At 41.4% G+C, this 12946-nt stretch overlaps 1 protein-coding gene across 2 annotated transcripts in view; it reads right to left on the bottom strand.

The window, feature by feature from the left end:
* CRYBG3 (crystallin beta-gamma domain containing 3) overlaps positions 1 to 10101 on the bottom strand; it is a 130008-nt gene extending 119907 nt beyond the window's left edge. Inside the window, exon 1 of one of the 2 annotated variants that reach the window (XM_078452917.2) lies at positions 9540 to 10101. In XM_078452917.2, coding sequence (XP_078309043.2) covers positions 9540 to 9688 — 149 coding nt within the window. In that variant the 5' untranslated portion in view covers positions 9689 to 10101. The remainder of the gene's footprint in view (positions 1 to 9539) is intronic. The other variant, XM_078452918.2, reaches the window with a different exon arrangement.
* Positions 10102 to 12946: the final 2845 nt, after the last annotated feature.

The following is a 12946-nucleotide window of genomic DNA, read 5'->3' as shown; positions in this document are numbered from 1 at the left end:
TATGTATATATGTGTAAATGCACATTGAAAATGATCTGACAGGATAGTATGTGTATGTTTGTCGGTAGGGTTATGAGTTGTTTCTTCTTTTTGATTTTCTTGTAATTCATCATACCTGTTTTAAAAAAGTATATATTACTATTAAAAAGGAAAAAAAACGTAAAGTATTATAGTGATTGTGAAAAGCAAACAAATGGAAGTTAGTGAAAATGAATTCAGAATAGACAACAAAATGCTAATACTACAAATATTACATAATGATAACTTATTTGTATCATAATATATAGGAGATCCTTATTCGCCTTCCTAAAACAATGAAATAATCAAAATTATCACAAGACACATTTCCAGCTTTGACTAATAGAGTGCAATGCCACCCCTCCAGCGAGGGTACACTCCTTGGTGATCTGACAAGACAAGGAAGTCTGAGAATCTGTATCTCACCTAACCGGTCTCCACTTAATAGAATGGAAAATTGAGAGTATATCATTTCTTGTCATAAGAAGCATGGTAATTATAAAAAAAAAATATGATCTGCCACTAAGGTAGTATCTACATTATATATAAATCTTAATACAAAGAATTAAGCACAAACTTCTAACATATATCTTTAGAAATTATATGAAACTACTATTTGTGAGGGTACTCAAATGCCATTTTCACAATTTCTGGTACTGCCATTTGTGCTACTTGTCATAAGGAAGATATAAAAGCCAGTGTGTTGTATTATGAAACCAAAATTGTATTTCATAAAAATCTAAATATTGGCTTTTGATTTTATTCCAAAATCAACAATTATATTGGCTGAATGAGTAAAGGAAGTAGGAAGAGGTATAAAATAGCTAAGTCCTCATCTACCATAACCAGAAGTCAATATAAGTTATCTAAAGTTTAGAACTCAAGAAAGAACTGTAAGGCATTGTTCAGACACATGTCCAAAAATACCAAAAGAAACAGCTTAAACAAGATTAGAAGTTTCCTCTAAAAAGTGTGCCAAGAAAGGGCCCACACTTGTTAAATGCTCCTATAGCCCTGAGTGGCACCTTGGTGCTCATCCTTTTTTTTTTTTTTTTTTTTTTCTTTTCTTTAAAGGAACATATTTTTTTAATGTTACTTTTGAGAGACAGAGAGACAGACAGACAGGATGAGCAGGGGAGGGGCAGAAAGACAGGGGGACAGAGGATCCAAAGAGGCCTCTGCTCTGACAGCAGAGAGCCCAATGTGGGGCTAGAACTCACTAACTGTGAGATCATGACCTGAGCTGAAGTCCAACGCTTAACCCACTGAGCCACCCAGCAGCAACACCCCCTCCATACTCTGCCCTGGGTACTTAATTTAAGGGAAGAAAGATTTGTGCTATGTCTGCCTTCCCCACAAAACTGCATGTGTACTCTGAACCAAAGACCATGTTGTAGCATGTTCAGTTCTGGATTCCCAGAACCTAGCACAGTGCCTGGTATGAGGGGTAAATGAATTCTTGGTAAACACTGGTGAAAACACATTTTCATACATGACCTTTCCAGTAAAACAAAAAGTCGTCCTAATATACAGGCATCCTCATTTTGTACACTTATTATTCTGTGGAGTTTGGGCTCATATGCTAAATCTGGAGATTTAAACCTCATATGCTAAACCTTAGAGATGAGGGCCTGCCTCAATTTTTAACAAAAGACTGAAAGTGTGAATGAAATGCTAGGGTCATACTGTTACTCTAAGTATATGACAGGTGATCTCACGAAAATGAGTTGGTATTTTTGAGGCTCTGTTAATTCCACCCAGTTTCACATTATTGATTCATAATATACAAACCTCATTCATAAAAAGTGTCAGGATATCAAAGCTCTCTGTATTATAAATATTACTTCTATATATTTATAGCCTTAATTATAACTTCTCTCATTTGAATAAGTTAATGTAGTTCATGCATTTTTTGGAAAATCTCTGCCAAGTCAGGATCCTAAATTTTCTTGATTTTTTTCCCCCTCTTTTATACCCAGATATCCACCAGGTCTTAAACTAACCTTACTTCCCCTGAAATAGGTAATTTGCATAACTTTTTTATGTATAAAAAGATATAAAATGAAGATTCCTTCCTGTTCCTCATTCCCTGAGTCACTTTTCCATCTCCCCTAGTTAACACAACCCCAGTAACAGACTTATTTCACACTCCCCCATTTTTGATACAGGAATGGGAGCATACCACACACAGTGATTTCCAGCTTTTTTTTTTTTTCCTTAAAATCTTGGAGATATTCCCTTATCAGTACATAAAATGCTTTGTCATTCTTTTTGGCAGCTGTGTAATATTCTATTACGTTGTTGTACCCAATGTAACAATTTTATTTTTTTCCTTTTGCTATAAGCAACACTGCAATGGCTAACTTTGTAAAGACAACATTGGGTCTGTTTGCAAACTATACATGTCTAAGGGAATTCCTACAGGGAAGTGCTGGGTCACAGTATGTGAATCCAGAATACTGAGAGAACCTTCCAGTTTATCCTCCCACCAGTCACTACTTCCAGTTTCCCCACATCCAACTCGTTTGCTTATCAATTAGGGAGAATACGGTATCTTGCTACTACACATTCAGTTTCTATGTCTTTTGAAGAAGATGGGCCCTTTTCAAGTGTTTAAATATATATTTATAATTTGTATAAATATATACATTTGTTTTCCTTTTCTCAACTGTCAGGACCATAAACTCTTTATTGTACAGAGCACTAACCCAAGCCATCTGGGCAGACGTCCAGCTGCATGCCATTGTCTTTTATTTCCATTCAAAACCATTTTCTAAGGCCAGCTTTCTTTTATAGGTCTTCCTAAGTTAAGCAGAGGAAGCAATCACATAATGCAGCAGGCTCTGAATTCAGGAAGAGAATTTGACTCTGACTCCACCACAGATGCTGTGAGACTTCTGATTAACTGCTGGACCTCTCCAAACCTTAAATTATAGATCTGTAAGACAGAGTAAAAATACCTCCTCTCTCAAAGGTTGCTAAGGATTAAATGAATGTATGTATTTAAAGCCCCAAGCACAGGCCTTGGGTCTGATTATGGCCTTAATAAAGGGTGGTTTAGTTTTGTCATCACTAATCTGTCGAGCAAAAAAAACCCACTTGACTAAACAGTTGTTTCACTGCTTTGGGATACCTGCAATTAAATACCCCCAGGGATGACACATTGAGGGATAGTCCTGATGGAGTTGTACCACTGGCCATTCACAACTGCCACCTAAATATTATGAATGAGTTATTTCTGGGGTGCCTGGATGGCTCAGTTGGTCAAGCATCCGACTCTAGATTTCGGCTCAGGTCATGCTTTCACAGTACATGAGATCGAGTCCTGCATTGGGCTCCTCACTGACAGTGCAGAGCCTGCTTGGGATTCTCTCTCTCCAACTTTCTCTGCCCCCCCTCTGTTCTCTCTTGTGCACCCTCTCTCTCTCAAATAAACTTAAAAAAAAAACTTTATAAAAAAAAAAAAGAATGAGTTATTTCTGGCAGCAAAACTTCAACTTCTTTCTCTATCGACACTAAGTAAGGATCTCCAGTCACATGAAATGTTAATGCCCGAGAGGATGTACTTTTCTGCCTCCATTTGGAACTTAACCAAACCTGTGAAGTCTAGGAAGAGCAAGAGCAACAGGGGAAAAGCATTCATCCTGCTGGTACAGTTACTGTCACATCTCCCCAGTATTGTTTGGCAAAGGATGCTAAACAAACCATGCTCAGAAAAGTTAATTAATGTGGGAAGATATCTTGAAAGCCCAAGTAAAGCTCTCATACAATATATGACAGTCATGAAACAGCAAGTGTATTCTGAACCAAACAGGTCACATGCACATATGTCAAAAACATTTTTAGCTTATAATGAGCTCATCTTGAGAACAGAGATGTCCGTGTTTATCTCCTCTGTTAATTTATGCACTCTTTGAGGGTAGTTTTGTTCATCTTTATCCCCACTGCTTAATAGCATTATCTCACACATAGCAGCCCTTCAAATTTATGGAATGAACAGACTCCAAATAAATGATATTTTAAACTTTTATTCCATGCTGATCTTCTCTTTTCAGGAGAAAGCCCAGATTATTTTCCTGAATTTAAATTTACACCAACCTAAGTTTTCTTGCTACCATAACTGTATTAGCATTTCTGGCATATCTAGGCTGCAGTGTATTTCATTAGTACCCTAGTTGGGAAAGGAAATATTTTATCTTGAAGGGAATATTATTTTCCTCTTTGCAAAATTTGTTTTTATCTCTTTATATATTGTCCTCTGAGATGAAAATGCTATCAGTTTTCAATACAGTTAGAAGTTCTGATGACGTAAATTTATTGCTGGACAATGTGAAGTACTTGCAACTCTTAACACTGAGAGTGTACAACTAAGTTAGCTTACAAGGAATGCCCTCACCAAGAAACAGAATCCCCAAATTAGGCATCTGGCAGACACCCTATTAAACCCCAAAGAGAGAAATTTCACTTGAAAGATGATACAGTTTCAACACCCTAACAGTCTGTGTTTCTACTCTGTCAAAAGCACCTTCTATGCTTTCACTCAACTTGGGAGTTCAACATTCTTAGAAAATACCGCTGAGGACTTCTGGAATTTTCCTGCCATCTTTACTACAATGGGTATGAACTACTGATGTGGTCCTTCAAGACCACACAGGTATCTCCTTATTCAACTAAACGAGTTACCAATTATTTTCTATAGTGCTTGCAAATCAGTGAAAATATAATCACCATGAAAATTCAGAGAACAAAGCTCCCTTTTCTCACCTACTTGATGCTGTGGTCAACACTGGTTCCTTAACAGCCAAAAGCTCTCATGCGTCAGGGGCACTACTGACATGTTTGTTTTTTATGACAATATCTCCTGTACAAGTCATTAGCATCCTTGCTCCACCCATTTAACAACCTCAGCCATGGTGACGAGCAAAAATTCTCTAAACTTTAAATAGAGAGCCAAACACTGTATAGAAATCTTTCAAGATGCCCCATGTGTCTAAATGCTCACTTCAGAGCTGCGGGAACACTGTACTACCTCTAGCTGAAAACCACTAGTAAGTGCTTCAATGTTCCATCCAGAAATAGCAATTCACTCCTCACCTAAGCTGGGTAAACGGGACACCAAGATGAGTAAGACACAGCCCCTGTCCTTGGTTCTAGTGATTCTCTTACTTTCTATCAGTAACGATATACTGGAACACTGAAAGGAACAGCCAAAAAGAATCTATCTGAAATGGGCCACACTAACGCTCATTCTGGAACAAAGTATGAAAAATTCCCATTGACTTACGTATGCAAATATGTTTTGAATGAGCATAGTTTAGAAGAAGAGTGGGCAAGATGGTGTGGGGGAAAAAAAACAACAACAGCTTTTAGAGTCGGAGAAACCTAGGTTCAAATCTCAACCTTGAAACTTATTTCTTCCATGATTTGGGCTAAATCATTCTTCACCGGGAGTGGTATCACTCTACCTCCTCCCATGCACCTGGGTGGAGGTGTTTGGATTATCCCAATGACTGGAGAATGCTACTGGCAATTAGTGGGCGGGGTCACGGATGCTAAATGTCCTGCAAAGGACAGCAGAGTCCAGTTCACCAAAGAATCGTTCCACCCAAGATGCCACCAGTGTTCACTAATAAGAACTCTCCACCCTCAGTTTTCTCAACTGTCAGAATAGTGATCAGTATACTAACCTTCAAAGTTGAGGGTGAGGTTTAAATGAGATGCTGCAAGTAAAAGTACCCAACCCAGCAATATGTGTACAGTCTGCCTTGATAAATGTTGTTCTCACCTTACTGCCCCCCCTCCAGAGTTAAAATGTCACACAGCATTGCTTTTAAATAGGTCCATCATGTGTGATACAGCAAAGAAAGGGAGCAATCATTTCCCCCCAAATGAAGAATATTAATAGGCAGGTATCCTCCAAATTTGACATTCTCACAGTATCTGTTTAACAGGCTTTCACATAAGTAGTCTAACCTTTAAATCAAGAGCCAAAATCTGACCTAGCTCCAATCCTTACTGCCTCTTTCATTCTGTCCCACTAATGTATATTAAATTATATAGTCCCCAACAGATCATAACCTCCTATAGGCTCTTGCTCAACCTAGAATACCTGTTCCCTATTTCTATCTTACTGGCTAAGTTCTCTTATTAAAACACTACTAATGTCTCCAAGAACCAAGTAACAATCCCTCAACCGTTAAGCCCTCCCTGCTATCCCCTATCACTTTTTAATTATTTTCATTGTTTATTCATTTTTTGAGAGACAGAGTGCAAGTGGGAGAGGGGCAGAGAGAGGGGGAGACACAGAATCTGAAGCAAGCTACAGGCTCTGAGCTGTCAGCACAGAGCCCAAAGTGGGGCTTGAACTCATGAACTGTGAGATCATAACCTGAGCCTAAGTCGGCCACTTAACCGACGGAGACACCCAGGCATTCCCCCCCGCCCATCACTTCTAAGGAATTCTTTCCTTATGTGCTCATAAATTGGTTTAAATATTATAGCAGTGGTTTGAAATAACTGGGATACACAAAGCTCAGAGTTTTCAAGTTTCCTATGAAAACTTCAGTTACCTTTTCCTATCTATATAATCTAAAATAAATATAAGCACCTCCTGGATCTGGTCACCCAAGAAGAGTACTAACAAGCAATTCAAGTGTCCACACCTGAATTTGCATATATAACAGCGTTGATGTTTCCTGACCTTCTTTAATTGCCTAAGGTTAATGAGAACAAAACAGCAGCAAACTCAATAAATAAATGATGTGTTCACACCAAATGAAACCCAAATAATTTAGAGCACACCATAAAAGCAAAGGCTTTCCTATGGTTCAAAAAAGGAAATATTAGCAAACCTGAATCACGGCATAATCACAACAACCCCCAAGGACCCTGTGTTTGTCCCAGTTGGTACCATCTGCATTTTGTGAGGAGCCAAAAAAGTGTTTTCAGGATAATGCTTAAAATTTGACTCTTATTGGTCTTATGTTTAATTTTCATTCTGTTCTTAAGGAATTTATGTCCCATTTTATATTTGTACATGCCTACATTATGTAAATAAAATTCATATAAACATCACTGGTAGTGAAGAAAAGGAAACTATACAAGTTTCAAGTTTGACAGAATGCATTTCATTTCGAGTACACTGAAAAATCAGAATGCAGATATTAACCCTTAATGTATGTTAAGGGGACTCAGAGTCGCAGGCACAGCGTTGGACTTAATACTTGTTCATTGAACGAAAAGTAGTTATGAACTTGGGGCAAGTTTCCTTAGCTCTGTTTTCTATAATAAAATGAGGACGCTAATCGCAAAGGTGTGTCCAACCTCAAGTGTAATATTTTCTAAGTACTTTTACAAATTGTTAAATGCTAAATACATGGTAGGTGCTAATATTATTGTTTACAAGTGGTCTTTTCAGCTTCTTGCAGTTCCTTGAGAGAAGGAGCCTTTTGCCAGTCATCTTTACGTCCTTACGACGCCAAGCACTTACATGTCTGCTGTTGGGATTCCTCGCCACCCAAAATCACCCGTATAAAAGGTAAACTGGGCTCCCATTAAAACTACAATTTTTTTGCTGCTTTTAAGAGCCAAAATGCCCCTTCATTTTGAAATAAGAGCACAGTGACAAACTGCAAATCTGTTTCCAAACTTGTAAACATCAGGGTGTTGTGTTACTAGGACACTGGGTACTACTAAGAGTTTCCATTTGTTTCATTAAACTTTCAATAAAGGCTTTGTATGTGTTTATATTCTTGAAAAGAAAGATTTAAGCTCATTTAAAACATAAAACACCCACAGAAAGGATTATCTGCTATCCCCTTAACATTGGGAAAGTTCTACAAAGATGAAGACAAAATTAGTGTTCACATAAGCACTATTAAAATCCTCAGTGTCAAAAGGCCAGTGTGTGCCTATCTGGAGATAATGAGAATGGAGAAGCGCTAAGCAGACAAGAGGCCAGCTGCTAGAGTGGTTAGCTCCAGAGGGAGGAAATTAGATCTGAGAAGTGCCTAAAAAGCCAAAACAGGGCAGGAAGGCAGGCAAAGTTGCAGCACAATTCTGTTCTGAACCTGAAGTTGGCCAGCCTATTCCCTTCTAACACTGACTCAAGTTTCCAACTTTTGCTAAGACTACTTGGGATTTCTTTCAAACACTGCTTCCGTATTATCCAACATTATTAGTGTCGTTGCAGTGATGGCAGGCACCTCAGGCTGTCTGCCCCCACCAGATCTGACACTCTGGTTGAGCCCCGTCAGACTTCAAAACTTATTTTTAACTACTGTGTAACTATGAATTTTAAGTTCCCCCTTAACAGGGCAACAATAGCTGAAGCTTCCCAGGAAAATTTACCCATTACAGGAGCTGTCTTGGAAAGATGTGGCATTAACAGACATTCGTAATGGACACGTTTCAAAAGGAGGGAAACCGAGGTACACATAAGCGACTAGAACCAAATCACGAGACCTGAATACTAATGAAACCAGCTCGGTCACAGTTCTGCTTCCTATCCATTTTGCTCTGAAGTCCTCCACGAAGTCTTTAAAATCTGAAGTAAATACAGCTTTCTAGAGAGCGTCCTTCCAATCAAAAGGGATTACACTCTTCCGGTGCAGTTTGGGAGAGGAGAGACTGTAAGCTTGTCTTCTCACCAAAAGCTTAAAACAGCGAGATGTATTTGACCCCTCTTCCCTCTGAGCCGAAAAAAGAGGCTCAGGAACGGGCATTTTACGGAGACCCGTCTAAAAAAAATAATCGATTTTACAGCAGGTGGAGGAACGAGGAAAGACTGCAGAGAAGGGGCACGTTATCCTTGCTGAAACCAAGACAGAGGAGTCCTGGTTTCTGGAATCTGTTGGGGAACTTGAGGCACATGTTCCCAAAGAGACATGAGAAAGGGCGGCATCATTTAAATGTCCAGGCAAAATGGTAAATAAAACTAGCGAGGTTTTGTATTTTGACGAAGTCTTGGGAACTCGGTATCACATTTAAAAAAAAAAAAAAAATCATTCTGAGGAAATTGAAATAGGATGGCAAAACACCATCTGAGAGGGTGGCGCTCCAACGCTTTACCTTTCCCCCACGAGTGGTTTCGGATGGCGCCCTCTCCGCCCCGGCTGGTGGCTCGGCTCGCTCACAACTGTTTCCCATTACTGCCGGCAGGACGCCGGGGGACTCGCTTTTGCCACAGAACTTGGAGCGCAGACGCCAGTGTGGAACGGGAACAGAATCACGTTCCGGGAGGGGGAGTGGGAAGGAAGAGCGCCGCGCAGGCTGGGCCGGGTGGGAACGCGCTCCTCTGCGGGTCACGAACTTCATCCGGATTTACCCAAGGAAAGGGGAGTGAGGCGGCAAGGAGACCGGGCGAAGAGGAGGAAACTTTAGCAATGGAGAAAGGAGAACAGAAAGTGGCGAACGGAGCGCAGCCTGGCCCCAGAGCAGCTGGCTGCAGGCGGCCGGTCGGGCCAGGGGCCCCCGTCCGGCGAGTTCGCGCAGGACCCCCAGACGTCCCCCGCGGCTCCCACCTGGCGGCGCCCTGGCCTGGAGCGGGCGGCTGGCTCGTCCCCGACCTCTCCTCCTCGTCCTCTTCCTTGTCCCGGGAAGGGCTTCGGGGAGCGAAGAACCGGGAGAAGGTGTGCCAGGGGGCGCCGCCCCTCCTCCGGCCTCCAGACATGTCCCCTGCGCGGCTGCCGGTCCGGGGCGGTCCGCGGCGAACGGGTTTGGCGGTGTCTTACGCCGGGAGCCCGGCGTGGCAGGACCGGCGAAGGCAGGACAGACTGGGCGCGGGCAACCGGCGCGGCTCAGTCCATCTCGGGCGGGAGAGGCGCGGGCGCGATGCGCACCCCGCGCGGCTGTTGCTAGCGCTGCACGCCGGCTCCTCCTCCCGCCCCCGACTAGCCCGCCCCCTGGGAGGAGCCAGAAGCCTCGGCACCGCCCCGAGTCTGGGCCCGGCGGGAGTCTGCGGGGCCGACGGGGTCCCAGCTGGAGGCGGGAGCCTGAGATCCTGGGTGGGGTGAACGCGCAGCCTGGGACGCTGGGCTCCGGGTTTCCCGCCCAAAACAGTTAGGCTGTAGTCCTTTGGACTTTGCGCTCAGTTTTTACTCTGTATTACTGACTTCTTTTCTATCCCTCAGGCAGTGAACGAAAACTGTCCTCAGACTTTTAAAAGAACTTGAACTCAAGTTTGTGACAGCACCTTGTAAACTGCGGTATCAGAGAGCCTTGGGCTTTTAGCTAGCAAACAGCTACTTCAAAAACACTTTCCACCAGGGCTGCAATAGAGATTACCCCATGGCGGGGCCCCAGAAGTGAAGGTGGGGCATAGGTGTCTGTGTAGGTCTGTCAACTCTTTTCTTGTTCAGTTACCTTATGTGTGGAATAACTTTTCCTAACCCGGATGCGCCTTAAATTTCTCACACTCCATGTTATATACGACTCTGAGAACCGTCTTGCAAAAACGACACTGATAAAAACGTGACTTAAATTTCTAAGTGTTTGTGGGGCGCCTGGGTGGCGCAGTCGGTTAAGCGTCCGACTTCAGCCAGGTCACGATCTCGCGGTCCGTGAGTTCGAGCCCCGCGTCAGGCTCTGGGCTGATGGCTTGGAGCCTGGAGCCTGTTTCCGATTCTGTGTCTCCCTCTCTCTCTGCCCCTCCCCCGTTCATGCTCTGTCTCTCTCTGTCCCAAAAATAAATAAAAAACATTGAAAAAAAATTAAAAAAAAAAATTTCTAAGTGTTTGTTGTTGAAATATATTCTACGGTCGTTACACAGATGTCACTGAAATCTGGAAACCAGTCTTTAAGATGGCTTAAAAACAAAAACAGTCTAAATACAGTAGTATGGAATTTATTAGTTTTTTTTATGTTTTACATACAGAAAGCCCTACATAATTAATGCATACATCTTGATGAGTTTGGAGATAAACGCACTCCTGAAACCATCATCACAATCTATGCCATAAACCACCAGAAGTTTCCTCTTGCCTTCTTACTATTTGATAACTTTAACATACAACACAACACAAAAACTTCTTAGGAATTTTTTTAAGTGTACAATACAGTATTGTTAACTACAGGCACGATGCTGTACAGTAGAACTCTAGGAAGTACTCATTTTTCATAACTGAAACTTTGTACCCTTGAAGAGCTCTGTTTCCTCCTCCTTGCGGCCCCAGGGGACCACCATTCCCCTTTACTTCTATTAATTTGGCTATTTTAGATTCATCATATAAGTGTTATCCTGTAATATTCGTTCTTATGTGTCTGACTTATTAATACAGTAGATAGATATTCTTTTATTTTTATATCCTAGTGGCTAGCAGACTGGCTAACATTGAGGCTCATTCACCGCAGGTATTTTGGTTTTGTTTGCTCGTTTCTAAACTAAATTGCTCCTGAGATGGTGTAGAAATATTTACAGACATATTTACAAAGAATCAGACCTTTACTTGTATAAAAATTATATACCAGTAAATGAAATGTCCCAGGCAATTTTGGCTTGGGGAGGGGAAGGAAGGTACCTTGGGGGTTATCCCTCCTCTAGCTTTGGGGTGCTGAAGAAGAGAAGATTGTTTATGAGTAAGTTGGACATCTATAAGCCCTGGTCATTTCTGCATCAGCTGGTGGCTGTTGAGCCTCTCTGCCTTCCCCCAGCGGTCTCCTAGAAGCACTCTAACCCCTCCTAACTGCAGCAGAGCCCAAAGAACTCACCCTAATTTGTTCTAGCTTTGATTTAACCCACCAAAGTTAAATCAGCCCAGTTTCCTTCAGCTGGATTCAGACTGACCAGTGCTTTCTCATTGGAAATATTTCCTTCTTCTCTGTGAGTCTGAGAAAATAGGGAAAAGCTGGAATAATACATAGGCCAAGGAAAGTTCCCAATTCTAACTTATCATTTTAGCAGAGAATCTCCATTAAATGCCAATTTACCAGAAAGCCCAGATGACATGAGAACAAAGAGAGTATGAAGCAAACTGTGCCCTCCAGCTAGAAGGCCCAGAGAATGATTTATCTCCCCAAAGGAATGTTAAGTGAGTACCAGATGTGTCCCCAACTTGTACTGTGAAAAGCAGGCCCTATACCCTAATGTCCACGCAGTGGGTAGATTGTTTGGGAAGTCCTTCTGGGGATAGAAGTGGGTGGGATCCAGCAAGATTTAGTACTGAATTATGGTTTTAACTAACAATAGCTTTCCAAGAATAAGAATTTCTCTGAAAAATAGCTGTCAAGGAAAATACAGTGACAGTCCTATTTCTGCAGTAGCCACTATCCTCGGTAAGTGAGACGGCATCAGAATTGTAATGTGTAAACTCCTTCATAAAAATTTTCTACAGTGTTGGTGATGATAGGATAAGTAGTGGAAATAATGCTAATGTTCATCCAAATAGAATCCCTTGTATTAATGAACAGCTTGTAAATGTATAAGATAGTATAGATGTTATTAGAGGCCCCTAAAGTGAACATTTGGGCCAATATAGATCTATGATACTTTTTTTTTTTCTCAAAAGCAACTCCTTCATGAAGGAAACAATATCTAATGATACTCTAATCTACATTCTATGGAGGAACAAAGCAGCACTTTGAATGAATTGTAAATATAAATGGTGCCTGGCTCCATTAAGGCAAGCTTTGTCAATGCAAGATTAGTTTAAAGCCATAAAAAAAGACCCTAAATTTTCACTGACTTTTCTAATATTTATCAGTTCTTAGATATCCTACATCCTGATATTCTGACTCATATTAACAAATTTCTGAGTACTAAGTTCTAACATTATATTAGGAAGTATGTACAAATGAATTTTAGAGTTGCAAGGATGTTAGAGATGAAAATTTAGCACAGTTCATTCACTCATTCAGTTGTTCCATTTAGTGAAGGCCCACTGCAGAAGCATATTCGTTGTGAAGCTGATGAAGCTGAAGCCTCGAGGCTCCT

Source organism: Panthera onca, chromosome C2 (assembly GCF_046562875.1).
Source record: "Panthera onca isolate mPanOnc1 chromosome C2, mPanOnc1 haplotype 2, whole genome shotgun sequence".
Classification (NCBI taxonomy): Eukaryota; Metazoa; Chordata; class Mammalia; order Carnivora; family Felidae; genus Panthera; species Panthera onca.
This window is presented reverse-complemented; position numbering and strand designations above follow the sequence as displayed.